Consider the following 25,343-nt stretch of genomic DNA (forward strand, 5'->3'; position numbering starts at 1 on the left):
AGTAGCCTTAGGACAGGTGCGCTTTTGGGAAGAAATAACTTACTGGTTTAGTGCGAAAAGCAGTGTCAGTGTCTGGGCTGTAATGTGAAATATTGAATATAAAACTGAAAGGCCGTTATAGGCTACTGGATCCAGTTTCTTCTTTCTCAGGTTCATATTCATTTCTGTTATTCTTTTCATAGACTTCAAACAAACATTCACCAGTTCAGTTTCCTACCACACTGTTTTTATGGGAGAACTAATTTGTTTTAGGGGTTTGAAATCTTCTTTCCAGCCTAAATATACTTATGTCCAATTCAAGCCCATTTGCTGTTGTTCTAGCAGTGTCTTTAAGTTTAACTAGGTCTGGTTCCTTCTTGGTGTTTTGCTTTTTCAATATATGTTGATAGACATAAGGTTCTTAACCTTCAGTCCAGTTGACTTTTCTGGCAAATTTCCCCATATTTTCAGTCTGGTTTCTATGAATTTGTGAAGTGCATGGGTTTTGTTGTTTATCTTTCAGTTAGTTTACACAATCAACTTACTGTGCAACTGAAAGTGACTTTCTGTAACCAGTGACATTTGCATATTCCTCGTTTATTGTCAAAAATAGCAATCCTGTCCTATTGATTCAGGCACTGAGCAAAACCATCAGCTATCTTACTTGGAAATACCTGGATCCTGTTATTAAAATACTCTCTAGTCCTTGTCTGGAGACCTAGTTTTCCATCGTCTTTAGGAGTTTTTGTGTTGAATATAGATATAAGTCTTTAGAGCATTACTAAAATCCAGTGAGACTGGAAGAAAAAAAGTGGTATTTGTCATTAGGTCCTAATAGACTTCTTCACACAAGAAGCGTTAGTCTAATCTATAACTGGTTTTAAAGTGTGCTATCAATGACATGCAATGCTATCTCATGACAACCACATTTCTCTGTCTTACCTGAATAATCCTTGTCTTTCAGTACTTGAATTTACTCAATCTCTAGGTCTTGCACCGGAGACGATGTACTTGTGGTCTGTCTAGAATCAGGGATTTCCTTGTGAAGATCCCAGCAGCTTTGTGCTACGCTGTTGTCTGGGCACCAAAGGAAATGACAAGGAACCTCATTTTAGTTCTGCATTTCCTGTGGTGTTTTTTCGGTTTTGTTTTTGTTTGAAACTTAACAGAATGTGAAGCCCCACAGGCTGTTGCTTCTGTCATTGTAGAAAGTGAAGAAGGATTTGAAGGGAGGGGTTAAGGAAAGCAAGTCTCCTGCTTCTTTTGCTGCCCACACTGTGGCCTGACCTAGGCCAGGTGGGCCTGATGTTGAAGCTAGACACCTCTGCAGCAGCCGCTCTCCGTTCTGGACTTTGTTTCCAGAGAAGTGACATCTGGAGGACAGCAAATTTGGTTCTCTCCAGGAGTCTATGTTCATTTCTGTCACTTAACCTCACCAGCTCCTTGGCCCTGACAGATCCCTGAGAGAGTCCTATCCATTCCTTTCCCTGTATCCTACCACATGCTCCCTGTCTTCCTTCTCATGACTGGGGCAATGTGAAGAGTTTATGCTGGTGTCCTGAATATAAGCAATTTCAGTTCAAGTTTGACCAAAAGTTTTGCTATTGGAAGTGGGCATAATTTGGTATGTAGAGGTGGGAGATAGGAAGGAGAAGAGACTTCTGGATTGCACAGCTACAATCCTGAGCCTGCCTGTGCAGAGGAGAGAAGAGGAAGGAGCCAGCTGGACAAAGCAGATGGCTTTTCTGGAATCACGCATTGATTTCCATCAATAGAGCAAAGCCAAGTATCTGTCCAGGGTATTCTGGAAGAGGTGCCATTCTTGTAATTGCACACTATGTTGGGGTGACCCTTAATCTCCCAGTAGTTGTATGGAATTACACCCCAAAGGGAGCCATGTGGTAGAGCTGGGCTGTGATGTGAACACTATCCCTGTTTCTTTATCCAGTCCCATCCCAGTGCTGCTCAGTTTACTTTGTGGTGGACATCTCATTCTGATGTGTTCATTACAGGCAAACTGACACTTGCTCTTGAGATATGGTTCAGGACTCAACTGCGAAAAAAGATTTGTTTGTTTAAATGTATTGTGACTTTGGTGCATTTGAGGCATGGATATCACAGCTTACACAAATATGTGAGCAGATGCATGCAGATGAAGTTTATGCTCTTGTGCTTATTCTTTAAATAGTCATCCCTTGCTCTTCAAGATGTTTTGGGCATTCTCCTGGTCTGCACTGACCTGTAACCTGTGTCCATTCTGCTTCCAGTTGACACTGACTATCGTGCGGCAGACAGGGGGGCTGGGCATCAGCATCGCAGGGGGCAAGGGCTCCACCCCCTATAAGGGTGATGATGAGGTAAGACCCTGGTCTGTATAATTATTGAAGCACCTGCTTTCAGGGACTAGTTCTCTGTAGCTGGAGGTTGGATGTCTGTATGTATCAGCTTTGTGGCTGGGCCGGGCTTTCAGAGCAAGGTGGCAGGGCTGAGCAGGCTCTTGCCTCTGGAGCACAACTTGTTGTACCTTCCTGCTACTGACCGCAGAGAGCAGCAATGAGAACAGCTGTTTCTTTCCTATCTGTGCCCTGATGTATAGGACTCACAAGGCAAAGAGTGTGGGTTTGTCTTCCATACATGTGGTGGCATCAGCTGTGTCACGTTCTTGTCCCACTGGAAAAGGATTAAAGTGTCATTCCCTTTTCCCCTTTGTCACCTGTGGGGTAGCCCTGCAATGGGATTTCTTTCCCCTTTCTACTAACTCCTGAATGGGGTGATGCAGCTGTCCTGTCCCCATATCCAGGGTACGGGATTGGTGAGGGATTTCCCCTTTCCCTTAAGTTGAACGGGGTGGAGTGGTCTCTCTACACTTCAGAGGGTTGAGGAATGGGCTCCACCTCTTCTAACAAGTAGTTTTGTTTCCAGGGCATCTTTATTTCCCGCGTGTCAGAAGAGGGTCCTGCAGCTCGTGCAGGGGTTCGTGTTGGGGACAAGCTTCTGGAGGTAAGAACCTAGCTACTGTGAAGAAATAAATGCTTCTAATGACTTGAAAGTGGAGGGAGAAGTATGGTTTGGTATTTGTTTGCATCGCGCTAGTTTGTAGGCCAAATTAAGCATCAGGAGCTGTGCAAGAGCAAAACAAAATTCCCCTGGCTCAAAGAGTTAGCTGTTTAATTAACATTACTGTTAATCTTTTGCTGCTTTATAAGGACAGAAATTGCTCCTGCGTTCATTCTCCCCCAACTCTGAACTGTTGTGTAACTCAGGTGGGAAGAAATACTCAGCAGTGTGTGCCCACGTCCCCAACAGGCTGACCAGCTGGCCTCTACACATCTGCTTTCCTGTATGGGGCAAAAGTGGACCTTGTAAGATAACTTCTTAACCAGGGAGCCAGCCATATACTGTACTTGCCTGTCTTCAAATTATTTAAAAACATGATTAATCATACAGGATTGAGATGCACTTGAGGAAGGATTGATTGCATTATAGAGGGAATAGTTGTCACTACAGTGCTGGACAGAGATCAGAGGAATAAGTGGCCTGTGTTTGTGCGATCTGGTGTGGTGTCTCTAGGTATCTCATGTACTCCTACTCACTGCAGCCTGCATATTAGCAGTGGAGACCTGGACATTTGCCTGAGTAGATGTTCCAGTCTTTCTCACCACTTACCTGGCTTTGACCATGGTAGAAGTCAAATAAAGTGCTATATGGTTCTGTAAGTAGAAGTTTTTGTATTGCTTCATGAGAAAAATTTGATTCTGGAGTTTCAGAAGTTACCTTGTTCACTTCTGTATTTATCGTAGGATTGTCTTGATAATTCCATGAAGTTGTCCAAAAAGGGACATGCACTTGATCTAGCCTCGTCTTTTGTATGTTTTAGGGCCTTAAGTGTCACCGAGCATCCTTGTGCTGCATGCATCATACTGCATTTTGCTGCAGAATTTCTTCCAAAAGGGAGTCAGATCTTGAAGATTTTGAGAGATGAATGATTATTCCCTTTCCCAACAGTTAAATTCATGGCACCCTACTATTTCATATAAAGTAGATCCCTCTTCAGTTACAGCTTTGGGAAAAGACTATTTTTTTTCACTTCTGATTCACTTCCTTGATGCCCATTCATCTATGCCTTCTGTAAAAGTGGATGTACCCTTACAACATAACTCAGAGATCTGTCGTATTCCTTCTAAAAGACTGTGTTATGTCCACAAGTAAGATGTGGGTGAGGCACATCAGACTTGGGTTCTGTTCTCATTGGTTATGAATTGTAAGGAATACCTCTTTACCCCTGGAGTAGGGATACAGAGCGTTGCTCAGTAATGAAGGCCATGATGGGAAGAAACCCTAAATGCCATGAAGTGGAGGAAATAGATTTGAACACCTAGTTTTCAGGCTGAGTGCCAGATAATCTTTCCTGTAAGTGTGTGTTAATATGAAATGAGGTAGCTGCTATGAAAAGAAGATTCTTCAGCTTCATGGGCCCCCACTTTGCATTTCCTCAGTCTTCTGATGTGGTAGGACTTTTTTTCTGAAATCAAGGAAGTAAGGGTGGAAGGAATGAGGTTCCTTCCCTGAGAGCTGCAGAACGTGGTGTCCTCCCTGCAAGTACTTTACTAGTTTTGCATGGGGGGGGAACAAAATGGGTGTTTCAGGGTATGAGGAGGTAGATGTCCTTCCTGAAGGTGAACAAGAAGTTGTGTCGACCTGAGTTGTACTGGGATTTGTTAGGGGAGGTAGTTCTGGGTGAGCGGTCATCTGTCTGGGAGTTTGTTGCTTGCAGGGGTGATACAGGTGATAGGGAAGTTGGAGCTCCCTGTGGGGAGAGAATTCCTCTGAAAGGGCCTTTACTGTGCTTGGCAGGGGCTGCCCTGGCCTGGGACAGGCAGCACATGTTGTGGGAGCCTCCTGTGCTGTGTGAGTGCAGGGAAGCTCCCTTGCAGGCAGCAGGTGAGGTCTGAGTACCCCTGTGGGAACAAGGTGTTGACCCAGCTCTGCAGGGGATGAGCTGTGCTTCCATTGGGCAGCAGTTGCTAAGGCTGGAGCTGTCTGTGCAGCTGTTGTAAGAACTCACCACGGAGGTAAGGGTTGTGCCTGGCTCTGTCTGTCCCCAGGTGAATGGCGTGTCCCTGCACTGCGCTGAGCATCACGTGGCAGTGGAAGCTCTGCGTGGATCAGGAAGCTCCGTCTCCATGACAGTTCTGCGGGAGCGGATGGTGGAGCCAGAGAATGCCATCACTGTCACACCGCTGCGCCCTGAGGATGACTACAGCCCTCGTGAGAGGCGAGGTGGTCTACGCTTCCCAGAGCGACCTGAGGGAGCACCTCCCACAGAGAGATATTCCACCTGCCTTATGCGCAATGAGAAGGGCCTGGGCTTCAGCATTGCTGGTGGCAAAGGCTCCACACCCTACCGGGCTGGTGACACGGTCAGTAATGATTCCCTGGGAAGGAAGGTGCTTGATCCCCAAGTCTCGGCGCGACTTGTGGGAGCAGCACAAGGTCTTCCTCACTCATGGGTATGCAGCAGTGCAGCATCGCCCTGGGCTGGTGGGCCAGGCGGGCTCTGAGAGCCAGAATCTACTCTTAAGCTGGGGAAGGAGAGAAGTTCAGAAGGAGGTGGGGCTGGGGCTCACAATCCCTGCCAGTGACATTTAATCTTGCTGCTGTCCTCTTGACATATGTTCTGGGCTCTCGGCCACATGAAGGCTTTGCTGCAGCTGGAGGTTTTGCAGGTGGCTCTAGAAGCAGAAGAGGGTTTGTGTGGAGTGAGGTACAAATGGGAAGTGCCAGGGCAGGGGAGGGGTCTGCAAAGGAGAAAGGGCTGAGACCTGCCTGGTGTCCAGGAACAATTCTGGAAAGCCAAGCCCTGGTGAGGGGAAGCACAGGCTGCTCTGACCCTTCTGACTGTGTTTCAGGGGATCTTTATCTCACGGATTGCAGAGGGTGGTGCAGCCCATCGGGACGGGATCCTGCACGTAGGAGATCGGGTCATCTCGGTAAGTATGGGTGTGCAGGGAAGGGGTCTGACTCAGCTCCCTGCCTTTCCTCATACAGGGGCTGTTTTTCTGTCATTGAAGCTGGATTTTGGGGGTCCTTTTTTCAGCTCCTGAGCCTTCTGGGAGAGCATTTAATCTTGGTGGTTCTACCCCTGCCCGTGGCTGGTGGTGGGTGCAGTTAATGCCTCCCCTTTCCCCAAGCGCTGCATGTGAGCACTTCCCCACAGGAATGGCGTGTGGCAGTCTGGGCTGTACTGGAGAGAGATGATACGACAGCACTTCCCTAGCCTGGTATCCCTCCAGAGCCTTGTAGGACAGCCTTGGAGGGCTCTGCCGCAGCACAGTGTGTGGGGAGGGAAGCCCTTTGGGGCACAGCTGACCGGCTCCCTGTGGAGAGCAGGGTGGCAGGAGTCAGCATAGGCTGAAGTGGAGGGAGGCTGCCTGAGGGTGGTGTGGAGCTGGGCAGGGCATACTGCAGTGCTTCCCCCTGCTTTAATTTGAAACTCCGGCCCCAGTTTCCCTTCCTGTTTGTGCCAGTAGTATGGATCTCACTGCTGCCTCTAACCTCAAGTCTCTCTGCCTAATGTGTCACTTGCTCCCCCTCCTGCGGGGAGAGTCTGCTGAGTCTCCTGACCCTCTTCCCAAGCTCGCATGCTGCCTCTGAGTGAAAGCTCCTGCATCCTGGTGCTGGTGGTGGGTTTCTGATCCAGCTGTTGTGGTAAGAGCACGTGTTACCACATAGCTGGCGTGAGTAAACACTGATACAGCCTTGTCAGTGCTGGCTTCTGTCTGCTCTATCCCTAGGCTGGGGGCTGTGTTGTATTTGCACAAAATTTTAGTGGAGCTCTGGCCCAGGTCTGACATTTGTATCTTGGCAGGAGACTTGAACTGGTACAGCATCTCTCCCTCCTTGCTAGTGCTCCCCCCTCCTCCCAAAATCAAGCCCTGACCCTGATTGTTGCCAGATAGCCTAAATTATTTTGGTTTTGCTCATCTTTTGATGCTCCACTGGTACAGAGGCATGACTGAGAGGCGTAATTGCAGGTACACAGCCTATCATGTGATGTTGATTTCCTCTACCTGTGGCAAGAAGGAAACACAAGATCTCAGAATAGAGTCAGAACTCAAACCTGTCTCCACCCCATATTAGCAGCTCTATTTATATCTCTGGGCAGCTTCGTAGGAAAAGCAGATCTAATTTCCTAGTAATAGCTTGCAGTGTCTTCAGACTGCAATAAGCTCAGGGCTTGCAGAACTCAGGGCTTTTGTTAGATTTTAATGTGGATGAAGGCCTTGCTGTCATTAGTCCTCTGACACACCCCACTGCAATGGTGAGTGTGGTGTTATTGCATAGGTAGGAAATACGTCCATGCTTGAGAGCATGGTCCTCTGCTTTCAAGGACGTTACCTGTGCTGAAGTGTGTGTAGTCATAAAAGGTTTGGTGCTGAGCATCAGCTGCAGCTCAAATCTTGTGCTCAGTTATGATGAAAGCGGGAACAAATTATTATCTTCTAGGAGAACACTTACCTAGTCTGGACTATTCGCATAACTTCTGTGCCTTCCAGCAAGTGTCTGACTGTCGCTTCTCCAGCAGCCATGCCTCCAGGCAGCAGTTGCCATTCTGCCTTTCCTGCTTGTGGGGTTCACTGCGAAGTATGATATCCATGTAGTGGTAGTGTTACATCCTGAGGCCTCTCATATCTTCTTGGTGATATTTGTCCTCGAGAATATCTGCTTGCTGTAAGAGATGCATAAGCAGCTGTGTGAGTTTTGCTCGGTCTCTTCCGAAATCTGGTGCTAGGTTAGAGCTGTGGGGCTGCCCTGGCTCAGTGATACTGGATGTTGAGAGAGTGTCTGTTCACTTCAAAGCAGTGCCCACATAGCATTGTGTAAATTTCTTGTTTACCACAACTCTTTTGAAGCAGTGGTTGCCCATTTTTATTGGAAGGCTTTTCAGGATGTGATGATTCCTGGGATGTGCAGTGCAGGTTGCATGTATTCCCCTGTATCTGCACGGGGAAAGCAGGAAGGCCCTCGTTAGGATACAGGCGGTTTCACAGGTCCAATAGGCAGAGGCCCATTTCCAAAGCCATAGTCTCCTAGTCATGCCTCAGTTCTCACTTTGCCAAAGAATTTTTGTTTTCTTAGGAAAAGAAATACAGCACAGCTTCATACTCTTCACCTGTGCTCTAAATCATCCTGGACTTCTCTGCAGGGGAAGGACTGGGATAGCTCCTTTTACTTTCTTAAGGGAGCTTTGAGTACATGGATTGAAGAACCCAGCCTAGATCTCTCTTCAAAGTTAACGCCCCACAAAACTCACCAGTGATTGACTACTAACTCTCCAGCTTTCCCCATATTCTAGTGTGTCTTGAAAGTCATCACAGGTATCTTGAGAGTCATTTTGGTAGTGGAAGACATGGGGCAGGGACCTGCAAGGGGGGAATGTTGGAGAGTTTGAATCGTGGGATGGGAATCTAGCAGGGAGGGTGCAGGATTGGGAGCAGTGGCTAAGGTCAGCTAGTTTTTTGGGATAGGACCGGCAGTAGACTGAAGAAAACTGATTCTGGGGGAGATTTAGGACAGTAGTAGCACCAGGTGACACATGGGGGTCCTAATGAGAGCAGTCTGATCGCTAAGAAATTTGCCAGAATAATATAACTCCCTGGCACACAGAAAAACGTGTGGAGCTGGAAAAGGACAGATGACACTCTTTTCCTTCCTCTGGGCACTTAGATAGCCGAACTGCACTGGTTGGCCTTGTTCTCTTGCTAAGCAGAGACGGCAATAAAGGCCACTGAAAACTAGCTGTCCAAAAGCTGGGAAGGCATCATGATTGCCAGGTAATGGAGAGGTTAATGAGTAAAATGCTATCAAGGGCTGTTATATATGATATACCTCCGGCTCAGGGAGTTCCTGTGTTCCTGTTCAGTAGTCTGGGGGAGTACCACTGTGTACTTTTGGTCTGACCAAGTCTGACCATTCTCATCTTCTTGTCAGTAGCAGAAAAATAACAGAGGGGAATGTGTGAAGTCAAGAGTGCATGCTGCTACAGCAGGTCTGTCTGTGGAGTATGTTGGGCCTTGATCTGGTGATAAGAACCTAAGGGCCAAGTCTCTTCTGCATGTCATCTTTGTTAAAAATTGGTGTATCTGGCAGACGGGAGGACCCAAGGGGATCCTCCCTTCCCAGTCCACTGGACACAAGGCTGCCGCTTTACCCCATTCCCAGGTCCAGCCATCAGGAAGGCTAAGTGCAGATTCCAAAGATGAAATACACTGCAGGCATGGCTGGCCACAGATTTACACAGACAAAAAGGGGGGGCAGTATCTTTGCAGGCGCACACATAAACACAAACAGTCCTCATAGGGCATGAACATCACAGACAACTTAACCCTGTTCCTACCCTCTGGCTAATCAGGTTTAAGGTTTGCTCGTGGAACATGCATATGTACTCCCTCACTCAGCTCACATAAATATTTATGTTTGCAGGTCTCTTCAGTCTCTGGCCCAAGCGCCAAGTTCTTCAGGGCTCTTTGGTCAGACCCTGAGCCTTTTATCCAGTTTCTGGGCCAGCTGTTCGGTCTTTCCACATTTTGGATTCCTACTTGCTGGCTAGTCCAACCTGAATTTTACTAGTAGATCTTACGCGCAGACCCAGAGTAGAGAGCAAACTCGCACAGTAAATACAAACAGAGTTTGATAAAAACATAGAGCAGACTATGGTGATCAGGGACAGGGCTTGGCCAGGCAAGCATACTGACCAGCAGCCTGCTTGCGTGTGATCAGCCTCTTTTATTCTCCACCCTCTCCATTTTCCCATGCTTGTTCCTCCCCTCTCCTCCTTGGCCACTCCCCTTTCCCACCTGTGATCCTTCTGCTAAACATCCCATAATAAGTTTTGCACATTCCCACAGTCCCCCTTAAAACTTCCTATAGCAAGTTTACTCTTTCCTGTGAGAGTTGTTCTGATAACCCATGATAATCTTGATTTCCTCTGCATATTGATTACCAAGCTTTTGGTCGCACTTTTTTAATGTTACCATTTGAGTGATTCCTTTAATGATCCATCCATGAGTGTCTTGAGTCTTGTCTCTGTTATCTGCATTTCATTAAGGTTTGTGCACCTGTGTGTTTAATTCATTATCTTTCCTGCTTATTGCCTTGTCTCTTATGCTCAGCAGCCATTACCCAGGTACCTTTACATTCTTCCTCTTCCTGAATGCATGTGCAGGCTGGCATGCCTTCACATCCTTCTGTTTGTCCTCTATGGTTGGTGCCAAAGGTATCCCTTTGGGGATGATCCTCTGAGTAGAGGAGATGCTGTGGGGCTGAGAGTTGCCTGTTTTTGTCCAACACAGCACAGGGCTGTCTTGCCTGTCTTCTTCCATGTCGTAAGGGGAGTAGCATGCTTGACTGTGGATGGGATGGGGCAGGTCGGGTGAGGGGGGTGGTGGTGGTGTTTATGGAGGTTCTGGACAAAGCCTTGTCAGACTGTGTGCAGTCAGCTTTGTCCAGAAACTGCTTTCTTGGAAGGAGCTGGGGAGTAACTATAATATTTCTAGGAATCAGACAATGAGGTATCGGGCTACAACATCCAGTTGCTGTGGCTGTTACAAAGTCACGTTATTATTTCATAAGCTGATCAGACTCCATCTTAACAGCTGTTATTTTTGTGTCCTCATTGTTCATTCTGGAAAGCTTTTCCAGAACCTAAGGACTAGAAACCTTTTAATTCAACTTTTTCATGACGAGTTTCATCCTTTTGGCAGCGTTTTTCTAGCTTAGCTCTCCTCTCAGTATTCTGTCCCTCATATATTTATGGAGAACAGTTGCATCCTTTCTGGTCCTTTGAGTTTCTAGGCAAGCTGTTTTAAATCTTAGTTTTGTAGGTAAGGCTCTCTGTTCCCCTGCCTTTCGTAGCAATTTTTCTCTGCATGTCTTGTTAACTTATGTTAGATAATTTTTTTCTGTGTGAAGGATGAGAATAGTATATAGTTTTTCAGATGAGTTTTCTTCAATGCTTTGTATGAATGACATTGCTGCTTCCTTGTACGTACTGGAAGTACCTCTTTGTCTGAAGCATTATATCTTTCACTGATATCACAAGACGACTGTAGTTGTATTCTTGAAATTATTTGGCATAGCATATTGGATAATATTTTCTTGTCCAAAAGAATTCTAGTTTTCCTTTTGTGTCAGCCAGTCAGTCACTGTGGACTAGCAGAGTCTCTTTCTCAGTGCTTCCAAGTCTTTTTATACCTGGGGTACACTTTTTGTGGCTTAAAACTGACATCTTCCCCAGACTGCCATGACCTTGCCCAGCACGGGCAGACAGCAGGCCAGTGGCCAGTGACAAGTCCTGTCACACATCAGATCGTGCTCTTCAGTGCCTGTGTCTGGGCTTTGAGAGTGATTGATAAAGGCAAATGGCCTAGTGCAAAGGCAGCTGATGCTGTGGCACACTAGTGTGCTGTGGCATCACTTCTGGGAATCACTGTTTTGTCTTCTTCCCATATTGAGATCTTTGGGTCCATTCCTTTAAAGCAACCTCTTGGGCTTCTTTTGTCATGACCCAGTAGGAAAGCTGGAATGTAAAGCCAAGGAGGAGTGATGGGTATTCTCCTGGTTATGAGTGAGCCACAGCATAGTCCAGGCAATAGCTAGGTTTGTAGTGCTCCAGGAGGTAGAGCATCGTACTTGGTCTTCATGGTCCCCTGGAGCATCACTGATGCTGGAGTGTGTACAGGGAAGATAGGAAAGGGGCTGGTAAGCTATCTAGAAAGAGGATTGTGGTCAGGTGGGAATGAGCAGGTGTCTGTGTCCCTTTGCCAGATAGGAAGGAGTGGGGTAAGTTACAAAGTGCTTTGGGGAACAGGCTTTTCAGAAGGGGCAATGTTCCAGCAGAATGGGGTCCTGTAGGGTGCTTGGCTAAGTGCTTAAAATGACAGGGTGTACTCAGGTGATGGTCTGACACTGAGTTTGCGGGTTGTTCTAGATCAATGGGGTAGACATGACAGAAGCCAGGCATGATCAGGCAGTAGCGCTGCTTACTGCATCCTCCCCCACCATCGTGCTGCTGGTAGAGAGAGAGGGTGCAGAGCAGCTCAGCGAGGGAGACTCACCAGGCGTGCCACGAGTGCGCATGCACTCCCCACCACCGCCTCCCAGCCATGGGGAGAGCCCACCGGAGGAGGCGCCTTCGCTGCAAAGGAACCATCTGTCTAAAGGCCTGGAGGATCAATATCCCATTGAGGTGAGTCTGTCTGTTGGAATATGGGATAGTGTAATCTTGGGTATTTTTCATTTGGAAAATTGGTAGTCTGATGAGGGCTGGCCCACTCTGTTATTAGGGCGTTGAGAAGTAATGGGGAACCCCGTTGTCCTGTGGGTGCTTACCTTGTGCTCACTCATGCAAAACATCCCTGACTCCATGTTTTTCAGTGTCTGTGGTCCTTATGTGGTATCCCTTATTCCCTTTGACTCTGCTTCTTGTTCCCTCAAGGAAATTCACCTTGTAAAAGCAGGTGGTCCCCTGGGACTCAGCATTGTAGGAGGCAGTGACCATTCAAGCCATCCATTTGGGATTCATGAACCAGGTGTCTTCATTTCAAAGGTAGAGTCCTGTGTGAGCAGCCTAGCAGCGGACATTCCTGAGCTGTTTAATTATTGGGGTTAAGATGAAGGATTTTGATGCAAGAGTCTTGAGAAGTACAGTATAGATTTAAAAAAAAAAAAAGGGATGGGGGAGGGATGTGTGCATATGTAAAGAGTTAGCTTATGCTAGACATACTGCTGCTGTTGTAGAAATCTAAATGGCATGTAAAAGCCTGCAAAGCTGTATAATTCATGCTGAACTGTTTGGGGAGACTTAGCTTTTGAAATTGCTGGGCTTATGTTAGCTTTTAATGAATCCTGGAAAGATGCAGGCATTTCAGAAAACCAGTCATTACTCAGAAAGTGTTAGTGGGATAAATGTGTAACTGCAAGGAAAAATAGAAGTGCTCTTTCGCATTCAGGCCAGTGTCCTTCAACCCGACATTCTCTTTCTAGTGGTGGCATTAGCTGATGCTATTTAGAGACAGCACACAAGCCAGCCACTTGCTGCAGCTCATTCCCTTCGCTGTCCCGCACATCCACACTCGTTGGATTAGGGATGTTAGCGAGGACATCCCTGCCCAGCCCTTTCTGCATCCATACGTCTCTTGTCCCTTGGACATGCTGAATCTGTCTCCTCTAACACCCATGGCTACAAGTCCCAGAACATCATTACCTGAGACTGAAAAAGCACTCTGATCTGCTCTAAACCAATGTCCCACTGGTTACATTGAGTGCTCCTCCATTCTTGTATTGCCAGTTTGGTAAACAGAAGTCCTGTATTCAGCTTATTCAGCACCTTCAGTGATGTAAACTTCATTCATTCTTCTTCCTCAGCTTTCTCTCCAAACCCAACTTGTGGTCTTCATTTCTCCTTGCAAGGTGCTGCTCCATCCCCTCATTATTTTAGTTGCCTTTCTATGGACCTCTAACCCCACTATGTCCTTCTCAAGATGTGGCATCATAGGATCATTCAAGTTGGAAGGGACCTGCAGAGGTGATTTGATCTCACTGAAAGCACAGGGTCAGCCTAGACCAGCTTGCTGAGGGCCTTGTCTAGTCAAGTTCTGAGTATCGCCAAAGATGGAGATCTCACAGCCTCTCTGGGCTCCTCTTCCAATGTTTAACTACTATTATGGTGAACCTTTTCTTCCTAATATCTAGTCAGAATTTTCCTTGTTCCAACTTGGATCCCTTGCCTCTCTCCCTATACCACTGTGTACCTTTGAGAAGAGCCTGGCCTCTGTTTTCTCCGTACCATTGTGTTAGGTAGTTGAAGACAGCAGCAACATCCCCTTCAGCTTTCTGTTCTCAAGAATGAAAAAACCCAGGTCTCTCTGCCTCTCTTTGTAGAATGTATTCTCTACACCCCTGTTCATCTTCTTGGCCCTCTGCTGCACTCATTCCAGTTTATCAGTGTCTGTCTTGTACTCCAGATGCAATGTCACAAGCACTCATTAGTGGGGAGTGATCACTTCCCTCAACTCGCTGGTTAACACCCTCCACTATTGCAAGGGCACACTGCTGATTTAGCTGCCTTTCACAGTATACTGGATCCAAGCCTCTGGCTAGAATAGAATCATTAAGGTTGGAAAAGACCTCTAAGATCATCGAGACCAACCGTCGACCCAACACCACCATGCCCACTAAACCATGTCCCTAACTGCTGCATCTACATGTCTTTTAAATACTTCCAGGGATGGGGACTCAACCGCTTCCCTGGGCAGCCTGTTCCAATGTTTAACCACTCTTTCAGTAAAGAAATTTTTCCTCACGTCCAATCTAAACCTCCCCTGGCGCAACTTGAGGCCATTTCCCCTCATCCTATCGCTTGTTACTTGGGAGAAGAGACCAACACCCACCTCGCTACAACCTCCTTTCAGGTGGTTGTAGAGAGCGATGAGGTCTCCCCTCAGCCTCCTCTTCTCCAGGCTAAACAACCCCAGTTCCCTCAGCCGCTCCTCATCAGACTTGTTCTCCAGACCCCTCACCAGCCTCGTTGCCCTTCTCTGGACACGCTCCAGCACCTCAACGTCCTTCTTGTAGTGAGGGGCCCAAAACTGAACACAGTAGTCGAGGTGTGACCTTACCAGTGCCGAGTACAGGGGCACGATCACTTCCCTGCTCCTGCTGGCCACACTATTTCTGATACAGGCCAGGATGCCATTGGCCTTCTTGGCCGCCTGGGCACACTGCCGGCTCACGTTCAGCCGGCTGTCGACCAACACCCCCGGGTCCTTTTCTGACAGGCAGCTTTCCAGCCCCTCTTCCCCAAGCCTGTAGCGCTGCATGGGGTTGTTGTGGCCGAAGTGCAGGACCCGGCACTTGGCCTTGTTGAATCTCATCCAGTTGGTCTCAGCCCATCCATCGATCCAGCCTGTCCAGGTCCCTCTGTAGAGCCTTCCTACCCTCGAGCAGATCAGCACTCCCGCCCAACTTGGTGTCGTCTGCAAACTGACTGAGGGTGCACTCGATCCCCTCATCCAGATCATTGATAAAGATATTGAACAAGACCGGCCCCAAAACTGAGCCCTGGGGAACACCGCTCGTGACCGGCCACCAACTGGATGTAACTCCATTCACCACAACTCTCTGGGCCCGGCTGTCCAGCCAGTTTTTTACCCAGCGCAGAGTCCACCTGTCTAAGCCGTGAGCCGCCAGCTTCTCTAGGAGAATGCTGTAGGAGACGGTGTCAAAGGCCTTACTGAAGTCCAGGTAGACCACATCCACAGCCTTTCCCTCATCCACTAGGCGGGTCACCTGGTCATAGAAGGAGATCAGGTTGGTCAAGCAGGACCTGCCTTTCATGAACCCATGCTGGCTGGGCCTGATCCCCTGGTTGTCCCACTCATGCCTTGTGAGTGCCCTCAAGATGAACCGCTCCATAACCTTCCCTGGCACCGAGGTCAGGCTGACAGGCCTGTAGTTCCCCGGATCCTCCTTCCGGCCCTTCAGGAGGCTAGCAACAGGCCTCCTGAAACAGCAAGTCTGTTTGACAGATGTGTGCCTCTGTCCTTTGCAGAAGGTTTCACCTGAAGCTCCCTATTGGTGCTGACACGTGGTTCATTCTGGGATGGCTCCAGTGCCTCCTTTTGTGTAGTTTGTTTCTCCTCATCTGCTACAACACACTATATCTATTTTTTAGATGCGTGTCAGTAGAGAGAAGGACTCTTCCCTCTGTTGCCAGCAATCTCGAGCTCCCAGCCTTCTCCAGCTTGGGAACCTCTGCTGTTTGTTTAAGCATAGCCCCTAGCTGACCCTTCTTCCATACAACATGGGATTTGGAGTCTTCTCTCTGCAGGGTTTCTGCAAAGAGCCTGTTGCGCTCCTGTTCATTTTGACTGACACTATGCAGTATGCTCATCTCATCCTGTAGCTTCTTCACCTGCCAGCTTGGCACCTTGATCAGAGCAAACCTTCCACTGATGTGGAAGGGGAGAGGTCCCAGGCACTCCCTGTAGCCCAAGACCCTGAAAGCTGTATCCTTCCTCTAAAGCACCAAGGATACTCCAGCTGGTACTGGGGACCTTACCCTGTGGCATATCACCATCATCCTTGCACAGTCCTCGGCGCAGTTTCTGGGTCCCCTTCTGCTCTGCCTTTTTGGGAGCAGAGAACTGAACAGTCATGGAGATGTAAGTGTTTCTTGGTCTCAGTACCCTTTCTGACGATGCCCAAAATTTTGTTGGCTTTTCTTTTGTCTCTTCCTGCATGTGGAGCCCATGATTTCAGAAAACATGCGACAATGGCTCTAGGAACTTTCCTGTTTTACAGTTTCCGAGTTCAGTATTCTGTGTGCATGGTTTAAGGTGTTTTTGCATAGACTCATTGTCTGTGCTGAAGCTCATGCCATGTCTTTTTGTCCAGTTTTCTTGACCCCTTTTGAAGTTCCCCACCACCAGAGTGGTTTTCAGCTGCTCAAAACAGCACAGTATCATCTGCAGACCTGGAGATTTCACTGTTCGCTACTTTTTTCAGGTCACAGATGGACATGCTGAATAACACCAGTTCCACACCAATCTCTCGGGCATCCCACCAGTGAATCTTTTGTGTCCTGAGCAGCAGCTGTCCAGCCCTGACCTTTGTTTCCTCTCCTTTAACCAGCTTTCAGACCATTAAGATGGCCTTTCCTCCCATCCAGTGGACACAGATTCTCTAATAGCCTTTAGGTTCAGACCTTGTCAAGAGCCATTTGGAAATCCAGAAGTTATGTCTACCAGATTGCTTCCTTCATGTGTTCGTTCTTTCTCTCACAGTGCTTCAGCAGGTCAATGAGGCAGGATTTGCTTTTACCAAAGCCAAATGAACTCTTTTTCCAACAAACCCTACTTATCTACATGCTCACAGATCTTAATCTTTCTTTTTTGATTCCGTTGTTTTACCAGGAATAGAAGTTAGGTTTCTTGGTTAGTAACTCTGTAGCTCTCAAGATCCCCTCTAGAGCACTTCTTGAGGACTGAAGTTGTACTGACACTGTCAGTCCTGGTACAGTGGCCATTTGTAATGGTAGATGATGTACTTCCGACAACAGCCCTGCAGTTTAACATTTGAGTTCCTTCAGAGTTCTTGTGAGAAATCTGTCTTCTGGTTACAGTCACAGACAAAATAATGGAAAAGCTGAAACAGGATTGGTTCAGATGAAAATGATAATATGAGAATATAAGAACATATTGAATGACACTTCAAAGCAAATCTTACTTCATTCTTTGCCAGTGTTCACAGATATGTTACCTCTTGGGGAGCTTTGGTTGCAGAGGGAGAAGTCAAAACAGGCCTCAGAGAACGTTGGAGGATGGCCTAGGGACACAATCAGTCTCTCTACAAGGGGAGATGGAATTTCCTTCTCTAGTTGTAATATTAATGATTCTCTGTAGGTCATTCCCCGTGGACTGGCATCTCGCAGTGGGCTCCGTGTAGGGGACAGGATCCTGGAGGTAAATACTATTGACCTGCGCCATGCTACCCACCAGGAAGCAGTGAATGCCCTGCTCTCCAACACCCAGGAGCTGACTATGTTAGTAAGGCGAGATCCGCCACCACCTGGTATGCAGGTAGGTACTGAGTAAGAGAACTGGGGGGAATCGCACTCTTCTTTATAGAACGATCACTTTTGAAGGCAACTTCTTACCTAGCTGGAAGTCTGGGACTAGGATACAACCAAACTTCTGGTTGAAATTTCCTTCTCTTGTGGCAGAATCCAGTCTCTTCTAAGTATATATCCAGTTGAGGACTGTGGAGGGTCTCTTGCCGTGTCCGTGGTGATACTGTGATCAGAGAATGATCAGATTTCATGAAGGCAAGACCTGAACAGGAGACAGAAATACAGAAAAGGGCAGAGCCTCATCAAAAGGAATAAACTGTGCCAAATGAGTGAAAGGTCTAATTCAGGTTCTTTTCAGGGTATTTAGAATATGGCCAGCTGCTAGGAGTGTTTCCTCAACAATTCCAGTCTGAATTTGACCCAGAAACAAGGAGACCTTTTCTGTGTTTACAGGAAATATGCATTGAAAAGGCTCCAGGAGAAAAGCTGGGCATCAGCATCCGGGGTGGAGCAAAAGGTCATGCTGGAAATCCATTTGATCCCACTGATGAAGGCATCTTCATTTCTAAGGTACCAGACCACTAACTCTGCAACTTGGTTGCATGCAAGGACTGCTAGGGAAAAGGGTGATCCCTGTGGAATTCATTCATGTCGTGGTTTAACCTCAGTTGGCAACTGAGCACCACGCAGCTGCTCACTCACTCCCCCACCTCCCCGGTGGGATGGGGGAGAGAATTGGAAGAGTAAAAGTGAGAAAACTCATGGGCTGAGATAAGAACAGTTTAATAGTTGAAATAAAATAAAGTAAAATAGTAATAGTAGTAGTAGTAATAATAGAATATACAAAGCAAGTGATGCATGATGCATTTGCTCACCACCTGCCAACCAATGCCCAGCCAGTCCCTGAGCAGCGGCCCCCCCGGCCAGCTTTCCCCCAGTTTATGTACTGAGCATGACGTCACATGGTATGGAATGTCCCTTTGGCCAGTTGGGGTCAGCTGTCCTGGCTGTGCCCCCTCCCAGCTTCTTGTGCACCTCCAGCCTTCTCAGTTGGTGGAGCATGGGAAGCTGTAAAGTCCTTGGCTAGCCTAAGCACTACTTAGCAACAACTAAAACATCGGTGTGTTATCACATTATTCTCCTCCTAAATCCAAAACACAGCACTGTACCAGCTACTAGGAAGGAAAATAACTCTATCCCTGCCAAAACGAGGACAGTCTGATATGCTGTCTCCACTTTTCACTGGGTACATCAATTCTCCTGGAGTATTGTCCATCCACTGAAGGAGGTGCATCTGTTTCCTTTCATATTTACTCCTCTACAACAGCTACAAAATTTCTTCTTTCATTTCCTATGTTTGCTTTTATTTTGTCTTGCATTTCTTCTCTTGCTTTTTTTTCTGTAACATGAACCCATACATATTTCCTTTTCCCCTCCATTTGTATTGCTTCCCCCAAGTGCTTGTGGCCTTCCTGCCCACTCAAACATGCATGCTCTTTCCTCCTTTCATCGAAAGCATTATGAATTGCTCACCTTTCCTCTTGTGCCACGCACCGTGTGTGTAATTTTGTTGCCTTTCCTTTGTAAATGACTGCTTGTGTGCGTATTTATTTGTCACGTCACTTTTCCCCAAGAAGTAACGCATATTTTCTTTTCAACAATATACTGTGTGTAAGCTTATGCTCCTCCCAACCCTTACCAAAAAGTATTGCCTCTTCTTTCTTGTTAGCAACAGGGCATAGTGATAAGTGGTGTAATTTTTGGTCTTGCTGCTGAGCAGAGGGGGACTCTGGATGTTCACGTATCTGTCACTGGTTCCCTCTTTAGGTGGTATGCTAGGGTAGAAACTCTGCTCTAGCTCTAGAGTTCTTAATAGTCCTTGCTGGATGGTGGACATTCCATAATTGCCAGTTAATCCTTTCTAATAATTGGCTACTTTCAAAGAAAGGGAATACTCAGCATTTGTTATTTCTTGGATATAACTTCTTTATCTGAGTTTTAAAGTTAAAAGAGTAAATTCACTCTATCAAAGTAATAGTTGCACATTCAACTGCAATGTTTGTAATAGCAGTAAAAGAAAACCTAAGATGATAATAAAAATAATTGTAACCTACAATTATTTTTAATGATTAGGTTAGTTTTTATCTCCTTCAGTGTTACAGCATTTAGGGGTTTGGAAGGCTTACAGTTTAGCCCTGTTGCAGGGTTAGTTTACACCACACCGCCCCCCCCCCCCCCCCCCTTTTTTTTTAAATAGTACTTGTTTTAGCCTGTGGAGAACCAAAGCACTGAACTTTTCTGCTCTCCCTTCAACTGTTACTTCAGCTTGATCTCTCTTATTTGTCGTAACCAGAGTGTTTTTCCTGCTTCTCTTATTTTGTCTGTATATTTCCAGTAACCGAGAGACAAAGTAGTGCCTTTTTTTCTTCCTCCTCTTCAGATATCTGATTACTACCTTCTTTCTCCTTCGTTTTTCTTAATTTGCATTTCCATTGAGTCCCTTAACTGTAATTTTTATTAAAAGTTGTAATCTGGTTCTTCCTTTTTAAAACCTTCTTGATGAAGTGTTACAAGTTGAATACCATGAGAAGTATAAATTATATCTACAGTTTGAAATTCATGATCTGTCTCAATGGGGATAGCTCAGTGTCCCTCAGTGACAATAATACAGATGACAGTTGGCATTAAGGACATTTTTCTACATTAACTTCACCTCCTCCCGTTATTTCTGGGTGTTCTACTGTCACACTTATGCACTTGCTCTCCCTGGAAAAGAAATTGTGAGTACTTGGTCTTTTTCCATTCAGCTGCATGTGACCATTTTTGTGCATGCACACGCACTCACACACACTTAAATATTTTCCTTTACAGCCCTGAAGAAATCATGTGTAGGCATGCATGACTGCTTTCCTTTCCCCCAAACCTAAAAAAAAAAAAAAAAAAAAAAAATGCATGCAGCATTTTTTCTCCTCATTTTACAGGTACTTTATTAAACATATCTGTTGTTTTTTCTCCAAAACAGCTCTCATTAAATCCAGTAAACACCCATGCCTTTGGTTTATTTTGGGATTTTTTTGCCTCTCTGATCCCAGTAATATTTGGTGTGCAGTAGTCCTTTCTTTCCTTCCTCTGATGCTACCTGTGCCTCCATCCTACCTTGACAACCAGTCATGCATGTCCTTGCATTTCCCCCACCCAGCAACCAACTTTGTGTGCCCTTGTGCTCTCCTTATTCTCTTGTCATAGATCTACAGGCTTTGCTTGAGATCCCTGACATTGACATACTCTTTCTGTGAAGCCCTTGTGTAGCACTGGTCATAATTCTCTTTGCAAAGCTTAGTCATGTTGGTTCTTTGGCTTTGAGACTGGGCCTTTGAATTGAAGCCGTTCGTTTGTCTCTGGTGTTCCCAGTGAGGTCTGTCTGTAGACCAAATGTTCCAAGGTCTTCATTTGATCTAGCTTGACTGTGTGTACATCCCATTTTGATCCAGGCTTTTTGTTTTCCCATTAGAAAAAGTAATGCCCATTTGGTGATTCTGTTCGTCTCCCTAAGGCACTTTAAGTTGTATCCTGTATTTCTGTCTAGTTCCTGATAGTAGCTTCTCCTATCGCCATTGTTCAATTTTTTCTCGTTTCCTCAGCTTGCGTATTTCTCTTGAGCCTCGTGTTTGCATGTGTTTGGGTTTTGGGGTTTTTTTTGCTTTCACTGTGTACCCACAGCAAGTCCTGCAGTCTCTTTTCCCTGTTCCGAAGGGGAAAAAAATGAATAAAACTCCTTGCCTTTACTGCCTTTGTTCTGGTGGCAAAGCATGCACTTTCATTCTCTCCTCAAACATACGTGGATGCTTGCACTCTTTAAGACAAACTCTGGCTTTCGTGTGCCTTATCAATATGCTGCATGTAGTTGCTTCCCCTGGTGACAGCTTGTGTACATGAAGCGAGTATGAGTTCTTGTGACTTGCTGAGGAAAGAAAATAGGAGTTACACGTTATTTTTCTGAAAGAGAGGATGGAAAATGACAGACATGCATAATCTGTTATACCTGTCTCTACCATGAAGACAGTGAAAAGTCCTTATGCCTCATTTATCTTTATCCACAAAAATTATCCCTATGCTTGCATTTTCTGTCTCTCTCCCAACAAAAAATTATTACACTTTCCTTTCTGTGAAGATAAATCATAGATGCGAGAGCTTTCTTTCTCACCTGCTTCATTGACAAACCAAAAGCAGTTTCTTTCCTTGGGACAACACATTTCAAATACAGATTCTTTTTATCTCCCTAAGAAATTTCTTCCACACCTGTTTCCTCTACCAAACTGTACACGTTCTTCCTTTTCTACCCTCTCCGTAAGTATATATACATACTTCCAGATGCTTTCCCTGACATGTAGCCACAGCCTTTTCTCCCTGTTTCCTTTGTATGCTGTCCTCTCTCATTCCTTCTTCCTGATGGTCCCCATGCTCTCTAATCTTCTCTTACCTTCTTAGGTGATATCTTGATTCCCCCCATTTGTTATAGGTGAGCTCCTCTGGGGCTGCGGCCCGGGATGGCCGTCTGAAGGTGGGAATGCGGATCCTGGAGGTGAATCATCAGAGTTTGCTGGGAATGACGCATACAGAAGCAGTACAGATACTCCGAAGTGTGGGTGATGCGCTGCTTGTGCTAGTGTGTGATGGCTTTGATCCCAAGGCTGCAGCTGCCATTGAGGTGAGAACTGAAGTGCAGGGTGCCCTCATAGTGACTAGTACCACAAGGATCCCACCTCTTTCTTCACAGAAGATTGCTGGATTTTTCCAGCCTTTTGCTGTAGACTTTTTTTTTTTTTTTTTTTTTTTTGAGGTCCCAGATTTCAAAGTCTGGTCTCCTGCTATATGAACTGGAGGTGGTTGTCAGTTCATAAAAGCAATAGTCTCTAAAGACTGTCTCTCTTCTGTTGATTACAGAAGTGTTTCACAATATCACTGCAGTGGTTAGAAATGTAGTTTTCAAGCTAATTTTCTCCAGGCTATTTATGCCTGTTTTTTTCTTGGCTGATGTTATAGTCTGTCTGTTTATTGGTGTTTGCCTTTCCCCACAAGAAAACACTTACCCATAGCAATCCTGTGCCTTCTCAGCTTTCTTTTTTTCAGGGCTTAGCAAGTAAGCTTTTTTATTCTCCACTAGAATATATACCCAATCCCTGGTCACCTTATCCCCTTTCTGTACCTGTTTCAATTTAAATTCATCTTTCTTAGACCTCAAGTTCCTTGAGTAGTTGACAGCTGAAATAAGGTTTCAAGTTGTGAAAGAGTTCTGACTTGCCTAGGATCATCTTGGTACTCTGTATGTGGGAGCCCAGGATACGGAATTTTTTGTATGGCACAGTGTGGGCTTCCACCATGTTTTATTGCCTTTTTGCTTTGTAGATGTCCCCAGGAATTATTGCAAACCCTTTTGCTGCTGGTATTGGGCGCAAGAATAGCCTGGAAAGTATCTCTTCTATTGATCGGGATTTAAGCCCTGAAGAACTGGAGATCCTACAGAAGGTGGGTATTCTGGCTGCAACTGGGAGAATGTTATGGAGGGGAAAAAGTTTCTGAAAATCTCTAGTGTCTCCCTTGGTGTATGGAATCTGCAGCATAATGGGTAGTGGACTTCCCTTTTACGGGATCAGCAGGTCCCAGCACTTCCATCAGAAACGCGCTAGGATGGGACTCTGAAATCTTCATGAGGTTACAGGTGCTCCGAGTGGGGAGAGAGCACTGGGTGAAGTGGCTCTAACTTTGGTCTCTCCTAGGAGATGGAAATGGTGAGAGAAGCAACTCAATGGGAGAGAGAAGAAATGGAGAAAGTGGTGAGAGATTTTTCATGTAGCAGAATCTGTTCTTGACAGTGGTTCTGCCAAGCCTGTGAGCCCTAAGGAAAATGCTACAGATTATCTCTACCCAATTGTTAATGCTATGGGGGGGCTTTGGGCCTTCTCTCTTCGTAGTGTACCGCTCAGTTACTCTAGCTGCTTTTTGGCTTTGCCATACCTTCCTATGTACCTCTTTGGTGGTACTCCTCTGTTATTTACACAGTTCATCTTTGTTACCTACTGGTACTTTCTGGCCAAGCTGCAACTTTGAGAAAAATGGCCTATTAGCATGGAAATCCCACATTTAATCAGTTCTTTCGATACAGTACTCCATGAGCTGACAAGAGCTTTTATGAGCAAAGATGAGAATGCACAGCTCAAAGTTGCCCTGAATTGAAGAAGTGGCACTGTTAATCAATCACAAGTTTGTGCTCCTTAGTTTGCATGATCGTTTTTCTGATTTGTTATGAGAATTTTGTATTTCTGCCCACTATTTCAGCCTTTCACAGAAGTAGATTAGCAGAGTCAAGCTGCTCGAGGACTTGGGTTTTCTAGTTATATCCCTCTTAAAACTGATTTATTCAGTCAGATTCTTTTGGAAGATGAGGGAAAATTGAATTCTTCAGTATTGTCAATTTGGAATCTGCTCTTCTGGCAGATAAGTATGTGCACTTATGCAGGTGTTTCTTCAGGTTTCCAATTTAGATATACCTAATATTTCTCTAGGTTCTTTCTGTAGTTGTAGTAACTCAGCTTTTTTTTACATTTGCTACCCCACAAGAGTGTAGTTATGTTGGCAATTCTGGATGGAGGTGATCTTTATAATTTAGTTAACACTTGAGATTTTACTTGTTTTGGAAAAAACGGTCAAGGTTTTGAATAGACAATGGCACAGACTGTAAGAGGACAGAGCAATGAACAAGAAAATGGCCGTATGACCTTTCAGGCATTAATCATTAAATATACATATATATTTCATATTTATATAATCCTACTCTGCCTTCTGTCACTGACTGCAGTGGGCTTTTATGAAAGACTGGGGTAGAGAGACAAAAGAGGTTCAGTGTGTTTCAGACTCCTTTTGGAAACTTTGCTTTATATTTGCTGGCCTACAGCTTAGATTGATGTCAGCATGTGCAGGAATAAGACAAGGGATTTCTGTCCTAAGTATCTGCAAGGTGTTCTGACGGTGTTTGAGATCTATACTTAGATGGGAATTCTTCCAGTGGAATGACCTTATAGAATAATCTTCAACCTGATCTAGTTGAAGATGTCCCTACTCATTGCAGGGAGGATGGACTAGATGACCTTTAAAGGTCCCTTCCAACCCAAACTATTCTATGAATAATTTGGGTAGGAAGGGACCTCTACAGGTCACTTGGTTCAGCTCAGAGCAGAGCCAATTTAGATCAGATTTAGGTTTTTCCTATAAAATGTCTTGTTCCTTGCCTAGGAAGGAACTGAGTGTGGTTTGTTGTGGTTTCAGAAAACCTGATTTTGTAGTGTTACTGTTACAGCAAAGGGTATTCCTACCAGTTTTATGTTGGTAGCATATGGATCTGAATACTCTCTCAGAGACTTCAGGTGCTATGAGTCATTATCAGCATTTCTAACACCTCTGGATAAACCAAGAGCAAGTCTGGCCCCAAAACCATGCTGCTGTGCCTGAGCAGGTTGCATTAGTTCAGTCTTAGGTAGATAAAGGCTTTTCCAAAATTTATGCTGAGATTACTTAAAAATACTCCAGAGACTTTGTAAAAAAACCAGAAAAACCTTTATGATTGGTGATGTAGCCTTGGCCATATCTCATTTTAAAAAGTGCTGATGGTATTATGATAGCTTTTTATGGAAAACTTGAACTTGAAATTTTATTAAAATGGTTAATTTAAAAGAAAAAA

General features: G+C 45.6%; 1 protein-coding gene across 24 annotated transcripts in view; it reads left to right on the top strand.

Moving 5' to 3' along the window:
• The window catches only part of SCRIB (scribble planar cell polarity protein), a 127,289-nt gene that overhangs the window by 55,524 nt on the left and 46,422 nt on the right, over positions 1-25,343 (top strand). For 19 of the 24 annotated variants that reach the window (XM_076363669.1, XM_076363647.1, XM_076363655.1 and 16 more), the window contains 11 exons: positions 2,247-2,336; positions 2,902-2,979; positions 5,085-5,399; positions 5,889-5,969; positions 11,969-12,226; positions 12,476-12,586; positions 17,442-17,618; positions 18,062-18,178; positions 22,128-22,316; positions 23,015-23,134; positions 23,386-23,442. In XM_076363669.1, coding sequence (XP_076219784.1) covers positions 2,247-2,336; positions 2,902-2,979; positions 5,085-5,399; positions 5,889-5,969; positions 11,969-12,226; positions 12,476-12,586; positions 17,442-17,618; positions 18,062-18,178; positions 22,128-22,316; positions 23,015-23,134; positions 23,386-23,442 — 1,593 coding nt within the window. The remainder of the gene's footprint in view (positions 1-2,246; positions 2,337-2,901; positions 2,980-5,084; positions 5,400-5,888; positions 5,970-11,968; positions 12,227-12,475; positions 12,587-17,441; positions 17,619-18,061; positions 18,179-22,127; positions 22,317-23,014; positions 23,135-23,385; positions 23,443-25,343) is intronic. The other 5 variants (XM_076363651.1, XM_076363656.1, XM_076363661.1 and 2 more) reach the window with 2 other exon arrangements.

The sequence above is a fragment of the Aptenodytes patagonicus genome, unplaced genomic scaffold (assembly GCF_965638725.1).
Source record: "Aptenodytes patagonicus unplaced genomic scaffold, bAptPat1.pri.cur scaffold_77, whole genome shotgun sequence".
Taxonomy (NCBI): domain Eukaryota; kingdom Metazoa; phylum Chordata; class Aves; order Sphenisciformes; family Spheniscidae; genus Aptenodytes; species Aptenodytes patagonicus.